The sequence below is a fragment of the Mus musculus genome, chromosome 4 (assembly GCF_000001635.26).
Source record: "Mus musculus strain C57BL/6J chromosome 4, GRCm38.p6 C57BL/6J".
NCBI lineage: Eukaryota > Metazoa > Chordata > Mammalia > Rodentia > Muridae > Mus > Mus musculus.
This window is the reverse complement of record NC_000070.6, coordinates 96,784,535-96,795,216: the sequence shown is the minus strand read 5'-3', so window position 1 is coordinate 96,795,216 and position 10,682 is coordinate 96,784,535. Positions and strand designations below refer to the sequence as shown.

General features: G+C 39.8%; 1 protein-coding gene and 1 long non-coding RNA gene across 4 annotated transcripts in view; one reads left to right on the top strand and one right to left on the bottom strand.

Moving 5' to 3' along the window:
* Positions 1-317: 317 nt before the first annotated feature.
* Gm34053 lies at positions 318-7,900 on the bottom strand. Of its 2 annotated transcripts, XR_376432.3 has the most exons (4): positions 7,708-7,900; positions 2,410-2,526; positions 2,036-2,098; positions 318-395 (listed from the first exon to the last, which is right to left on the bottom strand). It is a non-coding gene; the product is annotated as a predicted gene, 34053 (long non-coding RNA). The 2 variants fall into 2 exon arrangements; XR_376433.3 differs by lacking the exon at positions 2,410-2,526.
* A 486-nt stretch (positions 7,901-8,386) lies between these two features.
* The window catches only part of Gm12695 (predicted gene 12695), a 63,250-nt gene continuing 60,954 nt past the window's right edge, over positions 8,387-10,682 (top strand). The window contains exons 1-2 of one of the 2 annotated variants that reach the window (XM_006503262.1): positions 8,387-8,512; positions 10,031-10,163. In XM_006503262.1, the coding sequence (XP_006503325.1) occupies positions 10,057-10,163 (107 nt within the window). In that variant the 5' untranslated portion in view covers positions 8,387-8,512; positions 10,031-10,056. The remainder of the gene's footprint in view (positions 8,513-10,030; positions 10,164-10,682) is intronic. The other variant, NM_001081284.2, reaches the window with a different exon arrangement.

The following is a 10,682-nucleotide window of genomic DNA, read 5'->3' as shown; positions in this document are numbered from 1 at the left end:
TGAGGTAATATAGCGAACTACCAGACAGCAGAGGCTATGTACATATGAATGTGTGTCCACATTGTACACAAGGACTTTATTTTTCTTTTTTTAAATATATTTTTATTACGTATTTTCCTCAATTACATTTCCAATGCTATCCCAAAAGTCCCCCATACCCCCCCCCCACTCTCCTACCCACCCATTCCCACTTTTTGGCCCTGGTGTTCCCCTGTACTGGGGCATATAAGGTTTGCCTGAAGGACTTTATTTTTCAAGCACTGTATTGCCTTGCAGCCTGCTGTGACAGGAAAGCTCATGGTTAGGGATGAATCTTGCAGCTGAATCCAAAGGAGATGTCAACTGTGTATCAGCAAAGCCCACATCACATGCAATGCACACCAATTCACACCCCTCTAGAGATAATAACACGAAGAATAACAGACATAAGTAGGTAACTTTTTTTGATATGTGCTGTGAGTAGATATAAACAGTAAACAGCATTTCCTTTATTTGAAAGTAGTAAATGCAACAGATGGGAAAATCCTATTAAGAGCCTCTTAAAAATCTTGCATATCTATATTCTGTTTGCAAACACAAACTTGTTCAGAACCATAACGAATTGTATACAAGTGAAGTATGTAGACAAGGGAACTCATCATTAAACACTTCTCTCTTTCCAGCTACATGCAAAACTACTTATCAATTTCCCTCTTTTGTCATTAGGGAGGCAAGATTCACTTATTTTAACCACTGTACTGCAAGCAGAAGCAGTGCATATGTTTTTTATAAAACAAAAAATGTTTTCTTAAGTTAGGTAACTCTTCAACATTTTTTTTCTCTTTTTACAGATGTCAAGGAAACATGAGAGAAGATGCTGCATAATCTACTTGGACCAGATATTTGAACCAACACATCAAGGACATTCTGTCCTACAGAAGTGTCTACACATTATGTGAATGAAAACTCGACTTTCATTCACTTTTTCTATTATATTCAGTGTATACATGCATGTGCATTTGTGCGCGAGCGTGTGTGTGTGTGTGTGTGTGTGTGTGTAATTCAGAGGACAACTTCTGGAAACTAGTTCTCTCCTTCACCATATGGTTCCAAGGGATTAAACTAAGTTCATCAGACCGTTATGTGCTGAGTCATCTTGCAGGCTTGACTGTCATTTCTATAAGCACTGAGATGTAGGTAATAAATGTTAGCATATGAGATTTGTTTTGTTTTGAATAACACAATAGATTATTTCACTCATATATGAAATATGCATATGTATCTTCTCTAATTAAAATAAATATATACATCATAATACAATATTCAGAATAGTCAATACCCTTCCCAGTTCTCCAAATGAAAACAGAGTGTTCCTTGACCATATCACACTCTTTTTATTTTGTTATTCCCACGGATTTATTTTCTCTTTTCTTTTTAACTGGCAATTGTTACCTTTTAAAGACAGCTTATATGTTAACTCAATAAAATCTTCCCTTGTGTCATTATTTTGAAGCAATTTTCTTGTCTTCCCATTTTTATTATTTATTTCTTGTGCCCATTTCTTATCTAACATCCCATGTAGTATTAATTTGTAGATATGTTTTTATTTCTCCTACCCAGAGAGGGGTACTAAAGTTTGATTTACCACTGTATCCTCAACAATTCATTATAATGTCTTAAAATAATGGTCACTATATGTTTGATAGGTCTTTTTTTTACCAGTCAGTTTCATAGCAAAAGTCAACTCAGACCACTTTGAAGTGTTATCAAGAGACATCCTTTTGCTAGACCACATTCTGTTTCTCCCACAGAAAGTTATGCTTGATGAATGATAGGTATTTTAGGTATTGAAAAGTCTTAAATATGCACACATGTCCTTCCTTCAGACCCTGAAGTAGTATTAGGAAATAGATCCAGCTTTCTTGCATTACCCAAGTATTCATGAATTTATTATCACACCCAGACTGCAGTAAGAAGCTTTAACTGACAAATACGAGTACCATCATAGAGATATAAAATACACCCATACCCATGATGTAAAATGGCCATGCATTACCTGTGTATGTTGTCTTCCCAGGGATGTCAAGACAATGACCATGCAGGGCTATACAGAGAAAACCTGTCTCAAAAAACCAGGAAAAAAAAAGACAATTATCATACAAAGAGAGTCAGTACAACTGCCGTCTTGTACGAGGTGTTTAATTTCTCCGTGTAACTCTTTCCTTCAGTGTAGACAAGACTTCCTACTCTAAAGATGATTACTGTATTGGTTAGTATATAAAACTTTCCAAAGAATATCTTTACTTGGTAAATATTGGTTTACAGTAACAAATGCTGTTCTATAAAAGAATGAAGGAGTAATGGCTGAAGTCCACTATTAGCAGGTTAGAATATTAAGTACAAATGGCCATGGGTGTGGCAGAGCCCCACCTGAACCCAAAGCTTCTGGCCTCAGAATCAGAGCTCAGACTTGCTCTGAGTTACAGTCATTTAGGCCTCTTGAGCCACCAACTCCTTCTGCAGAGCCTCAGATCCCAAGACTGTCACCTGGAGAGGGAGGAGATTGTTCAACATGTGAAGGGGTAGAGGGGTGTGTTCAGTCTAAGCACAGATTCTGTATAAATATTTTAAAACATAAAAACAAGGAACTTTCCTGACAATCCACAGCAGAGGAAGCGGTCAGTTGTGTAGTTAATTCTTGGGATTTTTCTTGTTCCTTTTCCTCTGCCTCGATTATTGCTCTTTATAGTTTACAAACATAATGCTCTGGGGAGGAAGTATAAGCTATCTAGTTCAATGGAGATGACACTGCGTCATAGTTGAACCACTTCCGGTTAGCAAGACCATGGGAAAGTTATTCAACTCCTGGCAGGTTCATCAGACTTCCGAACCATAGAACCCCTGGCTAAAGGTTCAAGCGACAACTTTATTTGATTCTGCATTATATATCTTTTTCTAATAAAAAAAAAGTTGATTGATTTTGATGGTCTTGGATCTATGCTGACCACATTAATTTTTACTCTAAAAGGTCAAACAAATGCTATATGACAAAATCACATGGACACCTAGTATCTTGCTTAAAAATGTAAGTTATATAACTAGGTGTAGTTGTGTCTGCTTTTATTCACAGCAATCACACCTGGGAGGCAGAGATAGGTGAATCTCTGTGAGTTCAAGCCTGGTCTAAATAGTGAGTTCCAAACCAGCCAGGGCTACACAGTGAGAACCTGTCTCTAATAACAATAGTAATTTCTATTTGAAAAAAAAATAGTTTAAAGAAGATAGACTAGTTGGCCAAAGCTAGGTAGGTAAAACAAAACACAACAGAAACTTGTGAATTTGCAAAATGGATTGGTTGTTGGGAGTTTGAATAAGATGGGAGGGGGTCAAGCAAAAGTAGGAAAAGAACGTAATCACAATGACTTCTTATGCATGGATGAATTGACGAAATTGTTACAGAAAAAGTTTAATTATTTCTTTAAGAAAAGTAAAATGCTGCTGAGCAGGGGTAAATTACTAGAGCCGTAATCATGATGGGAAAAGCATTTTTATTAAAACTGCTGGTTCACTGAGTAGAGTGGGTCAGTCAGTTCATGAGACATTGTGGCACATTTTCTCACAGAATCAAATCTTAGCTAACCTTACAAGCCAGGAATTGAGGCATGAGGAAGCTTTGCTGTTTCTCAGCAAACAGAGTCCACAAAGGAATGCAGTCATCCCCCTGGTAGCATGTAACTGCATGTGCCAGCAATTGACTAAGAAGAGAAATACTATACATAGACATAAGGGCTTAGGAGCCAAACAAAAAGGCCTCAATAAAGAACATCCAGGAGGCAAATATAATGACAGCAACCTTGCACATGTACCAACAGTTTTCTTAGAGTCTTTTAAACATTGTGTCCTCATATTTATGTAATTAGTATTATCTAAGAAATCAGATCACAGAAAAGCAAAGGTAGTTTGTGTGAAGTAGCAACAGAACCATGCTAAGCACAAATCAGGCTTCTGAGCTTGTTCAATGTTGATTTGTGTGTCCCTGTATCTGTGAATACAAGCGCTAACCTACCCTTCAGTATCTCCCACTGTGATACTGTATAGAAAAAGGATAGTAACACAGGAGAAGACGAAATCACAGGGCGATTAGAGCCTACCTCCACTATCACCTGTGTCCTTGTAAAGAGGAAAAATGTGCACTCACACATATACAAAAGAAGAACATCTTGTGATCCACAAGTTTATCTACAAGTCAAGAAAGAAATGCCAGAATGGCCAGCAAACTGTCAGTAGCTAGCTAAGTGGCATTTTCTACTGAGAGAACCAGTCTTGCCACCACAGACTGCTGGCCTCCAGACTTGGACAAGGACATATTCCTGTTACTGAATTTACTCATTTTGTGACACTTTGGTACTGCAGCATCCAAAGTTTGTCCATCTAGTAAGCATGCTACAGTCTTCTTTTAGAGTTGAGAGAGCACTTAGAGGAGGAATAGGTTTCACTACTCTCTGTTCTGTTCTAAAACAAGCCTGCTGCGCTTTGTCCTATCAGCTGATGCCCCCTTACCAACATAGACAATTGTCTCCTTTAGAAAAGAAAGAGGGTGGAAGGTAGGATGGGGGAAGGAAGAGAAGAATTAAAGGATGGAGGGAAAGGGAAAGAGGATAAAGAAAAGGGAAAGGGAGAAAGCAGGGAAGGAGTAAAGAAAGGAACTAAACAGTACAATCCACAATTTTTTTCCAATATAACTTGGTATTGATGTACTCCCTGTTGGTCAGGGACTTCACTACAAAATGCCTCATTTTTATAGATCTCTGATTAAGCTGTTCAAAGAGCTGTTTTTTTTCCCCCTTCCTGTTTATGCACTCATTCTACTTTGAGTTATATGGACCAAAGAAAAGCATTGGAACCCATTTTTCCCTTCCCTCCCCTGTTTTGATGGTAATGGAACATTCTGACATTTGGGAAGGGGGCACTCTTTCGTTTTCTTATTACAGCAATTCATCTTTCTTTGGGGGGAAAAAAGAGAGAGCTGCCTATTGGAAGGAGGCGTTTCTGTGGAATCTTTCTCTGGTGACTCATAATCTAAAGCTGCTGAATCCAGGGAAGGTGGTTTTAACCACAGTATTTAATCTTAGGGAGACATTTACTGCAGAGCCTCTTGTTTTGCCTTGTTTAATATAAACCACAGGGGAGGTGTTTCTTGGTTATGTCATTTCATAAAGCAGAGTGAGAGATGAAAATCCACAGTCCTGTTTCAGAATCGCTGTATCCCCTGCAATGCTGAAAGAGATGAAACCTCAAAAGACCACCAACAGGAATGCTAATGATTACAATGGCAATAGGAACACACTAACACTCAGGATTATAATGACAACAACTAGACTTCACAAAGGAATTGTGGGGAAAGGCTGACTATTCCTGGCATCAGGAACACCTGGACTTTCCTTACATTCCTGACTTCCCACCTACATTCCACAAGCAAGGTGTCTTTGCTAAGTTCAGCTTCTTCTTTAAAACAGGAGAATAAATAGTTCTTGTAAAGTTGTTATGACTGTTACATGGAGTGTTGATGGTAAAGCTCTTAACAAGTTCCTGGCACATAATAAATATCCACTGTGTTATTTTCATTGTTACAAGTAAATGCATAGTCTATTGTCAGCCTATTTCCTGTTTGAGGATGTTTCCAGGTGCCTGGGGCGCAGCCCTGAAACAGCCATTATTAGTTGTCTCCACTTAATGGACTAGTTAAATGGCAGTTCATGGGCTCAGAAGTGGCAAAGGAGAAGTCCCCTTGGTTTTGAAAACATATCATATTTCATCTAAAGACAATCAAGGTGGTTTCAGGGCTGAATAAATCCTCTGAAGGTCATTAGTTGAAATTGGCATTGTTAAATCTACAGTCAAGCAAAAGTCAGAGGACATAACTTATGGTTCCTTTAAGGTTCACCGGGAATTAGCAGAGTTTACATCCAATGGGTTAACTGTGTCCCACATCTACACTTTAAGAAGAATCTGAACCTTCAGGAAAACCAATAGTGATTTTTAAGGGTAAATATTAATGATGGTTCATCTAGAAATATCGTCAGTAAAAGGGCAATTGTTTACACCTGTGTCTGAGATCACTAAACCCCATCAGGTACAGCTGGATTCAGGCTCTGTGCTGCCCTCTGCTTTCTACTTGGAACATTTTCAGCTCTGCCTCTCTCTATTAACCAGTTTTCCACAGATATAACATGCACTGGGAATCTCAACACCTATCCCCACTGGTAGCTCCACCAGTGTTCAGCCTCTTTGTTTTCCATAGCCTGTTGATCAGTAGTCTGACCAGTCCTAGGAACAATGTAATAGTGTTAGAGGAACAATGTAAGTGACAACCTCACAAAGATTACTTGGATTGGGAAAAAAGCATCTCAGAGAAAGGGTAGGATGGAAAACTTATCCAGGAAGCTGGGAAATTACAGTGAGTGACTCTAATCCCAGTGGGTGGTCGACTCCCCAGAGGTTTGTGCAAACCAAAATTGCAGATTCTGGAGAGAGAGAGAGAAAGAGAGAGAAATCTATCCTGAGAACAGAATCTGAAAACCATGGGTCTCTGGGGCTGATGATCTCTGAGACATTAGTAGAGGGGAGACCCTTTCAGAGTTGGGCCTCTGGAAGGCTGTGTGAAAACAGAGCTGCAGGTGGGAGAGGGAGTTGCCCTTTCCTCTTGCTCCCATGTCACTCTGTATCATGATGTGTGTCTGTGTCTCTTGCCACCCAGAGAGGGAGGCTCTCAATCAAGGCCATCCTTCTGAGTACAACTGGCAGCAGAGGCTGCAGCAAAACTGCAAACACAGCAAAGTCAGGGACTGAAGAGGGGTCCTTGGATGTTGGAGCTGGAACAATGATATCATTCTGGAGTCAACTTAAAGTGTTATGATTCACATTTACAATCTGTAAACATAGTATAGAGAACCTAGAAATCTGAGTTGGATGGAAAAGTTATCTAGGAGGATAGATATACTGAGTTATACTGAGTAAAATTAAACTGCACTGGGTTCACTAGACATTAGAGCAGTTATTTTCAACCTATGGTTCAAGAGCCCCTTGAGTTCAAGTGACCTTTTCACAGGTATCACATATCAGATATCCTGTATATGAAAAATTTACATTAGAATTCATAATAGTAGCAAAATTAGAGTTATGAAGTAGTAAAGGAATAATTCTATGGTTGGGGAGTGTGTCAAAACAACATGAGGAGGTGTAATAAAGTTTTGATGCATTAGGAAGATTGAGAACCTCCACCCTAGGAAATTGGTCACCAAAAAATTATAGGATTTAAGCTGGAGTTGAGAGATCTGCATTGAGAATAGAATATGCAAACCATGGTCCTCTAGATCTGAATAGATATTTGAGACAAGACGAGAGGAGAGTCTGAGATACCTGAGCCCTTCCACTTGCTTTCTGGGCTCTTGGTAATTTCTCAATATCTAAACTTTATTTTCTTTCCCCTTAAAACAAAAGTAAAACACTTAGCTGACCGTTGTCAATAATAGATACTTCCCTAGTTTAAATAAGATATCTGGCACATAGATGACATAGAAGGTTATTTTTAGAGTTCTATTAGTTTCTTTATTTTTATTTATTTTGTAACAGAATCTCATGTAGCCCAGGCTGACCTGGAATAAGTGATCAAGAAGGACCTTTGACTTCTGGTCCTGTCCTCTGAGGGCTTGGCCTATAGCCACTCACCATCACATCTGCTTCATGCGGAGTGGAGGATCAAGCCCAGGTCTTTGTACTCGGGACTGAATCCAGATCTTCACGCATGCTAGGCAAGCACTCTGTCAACTGAGTTACAACATCAATACGTGGTGTATTCTTATTTAATGCCAGCAAAATCATGTTTTTTGTTTGGTCTCCTTTTCTGCCAATCTACAGCAGGAAGCATTCCTGGAGCAAAGATAATGTTTACCTAAAGCCATGCATTTAGAAGTGTGGGTTAGCCTAAAGATTCCAGTTCCAGCAAGTTTTTTGTTGTTTTGTTTTGTTTTAGCTTTGTTTTGTTTTAGATATATTCTTTATTTCAAATGTTATCACCTTTCTAGTCCCTCCTCCGAAGTCCTCCCCTCCCTCTGCTTTTATGAGGGTGTTCCCCCACCCACCCACCCACCCACCCAGTTTTTAAAAGTAGAAGGAGGTCTTAGTAGAAGAGCAGGGCAGCCTACAGGTGAGCAAGATTGACTTCTGGAATGGCAGAAGGATCCTTCAGCACAGAACTCAAAACAGACACCCCCCTGCAGTCAGCAGCCATATCCTGGGACACCTGGCCTCTCCCCTCAGCCCTTAAGACCTGCTAACCATGGTGAGGGGAAATCTAGTTTCCGCCCAGCAACAACTTCTGCGTCCTTAGCAACAGGGTTGTAATGCCCCAACCGCGAGCTGGCTCTGTGATTGGCTGGATTCCTGAACTCCACACCCAGTGTTCTGGGTTGCTTTTTAGACTGAAGCAGTCGCAAGCTCCTGAACTCCCTGGGTAGGAAGTGCCACTTTGGCGGTAAGACTGCTTGCCCCTCTGATCCCTCCTGGGGATGGTCTCAAGGCTGATGCCCCACTGCGGGGCAAGTAGGACAAGATGGTCTCAAATCCTTGGTTGGCTTTCCACCCCTATAGCTTCAAAGAGCCTGCGGTGGGCAGGATGAGGTCTCTTCTGGGGTGTTAGTGCTGTCCACACTAAGTGAACTGAAATCATGGGAAGGTCCCTGCTATCAGAACAGAACACTAGAAATACCTCTGCCTTCTGCTTCCTCCTCCCACCTGGAATTCCTTGGTGAGGCAGCATACCCTCTCTAGAGTTTAATTTCCCATCTGTAAAGCCAGTGTTTAAAGAAGAGTACGTTCTAGAGGCCTCTCCAACTCTCTGCAAAGAAGGGGTCAGTCAGGTTCACCTAGAGTCCCTCCAGTTTAAACACCCAGGAGTTATCTCAAGCTGGTTTTCATTTGCAGAGTTGGTAGCTGTGGGTACAGACTGGAGAGAATACATCCCTCTTTCAATATACAGAGCTTCTTCAATCACTTTGTATTCTGCATTCACAGAAAGTCTGAGCATAACAGCAATCACCCTTGAATTCACAAATGGGGAAAAGGAGTATAAGAGCTGAGTATCCAATTTTCAAGTGTTCTACTAAAGCCTGGCTTTCTGCTCTGGCCTCAGGACAGTCCCATCCCAGGCTCTGAAACCAGAAAGATGTAGTCTCCCAAGGACTCAGCATGCTTTCTTTGCAGTTCTTCTCAGATTTTGAGATCTAGCTACGCATACCACTCCCCTCACTGGTAAAGCAAGATGGCCATGTTTATTAAGAGTATCTCCCACCCTGGCTGTGGAGATGGTTTAGCCTTTCAACCTGAGAATCCTTCCTAGAACACACATTGGAGAAGCAGAAAACTGATTGCAGCAAGTTTTTCTCTGAATTAGATACACATACACACACACACACACACACACACACACACACACACACACACACTGAATGTAATTTTAAAGATGTAATAGGTAATTTTATTGGGAGTGTTAAATGAGTATAGGGTGACACCCTTTATACCCAATCTTCCTAGGCCCTGCAATTTAATAGTAGAGAAGCATATGTACAGTTGTACATAGAATAGTGGCTTCTACCACCCACTCGCTAGTAAGAATGTGAGACCTCTCCAAAAAGCATTTAGAATCAATTGCTTATGTCTAAACTGGATAAAAACTAGCTGTAATGAAGCAGCTGAATGATTTGGAAAAGATGGAGGGAAGCTATTTTAACAAGGATTTTCAGACTTGTAGTTTTGACTTCTCAAAGAACAAGGATGCTATACTCTTCACATAAGGATTTTATCTTCACCTTTTAGGAAAAATCATGGGATGTCATGGTCATACTGTTCTTGATTTTTTCAAATATCTTTAATTTAGTCACTATACTAAAGTAGTCTATCTAATCCCTCCAAAAGAATGGTGCCAGTAGGTCTTGGCGTTATTGTTGATGATAAATCTATAACTACTTGGACTGGTTTATTTTCCTTCTCTAAGGATCTGACAAGATTTGGAGAGGGACCATGTCTTCACCTTGGAAGACCTCGCAAAGTTCAGTGCCAATGCCGGAAATGATAGTGAAAATTGTTGGAAGTAAACACTTTCGTTACTTCATAGAAAAGCCAATGAAGTAAGTTTCTTCTCTGAAAAATGACTGTGTTTTTTAGATAATAATGATTTTTTTTTAAACCAAGAACTTTTAAAAGTGCCATCTTTACTAAATTAAGCCATTAAAATGTAAAAGTAGAAATAAAACAGTGTTGATAACTCCCTGAACAATTTTTCTAATACTTTCATCGTTATAATTCCCCAATTCTCTTTAATTACTTGGGCTGATTTTCCAAATAGATTGGTAATATGCACATTATGACACTTATAAATATTAATGGAGTATTGCTGCTTCTCCTAGTCAAGTTTGTAATCCACCAAATGCAGTAATTTGGTGGTGAGAGGAAGATAGGGAAGCAGACTTTTAGTCAATTTGTTGTGAATTACAAGGGTGGGATTAATAATGAATCACAGTTTATAAGGCTTTCCCTTGTTCTTTTTACATTTGCTCCTTCTCTGAGCAAACTTCTCAGAGCTCAGCCAACATGTGTTTTCTCTGTTCCATTAATGCCAGCATGTTTGAGGAAGGTCATTAAGACAT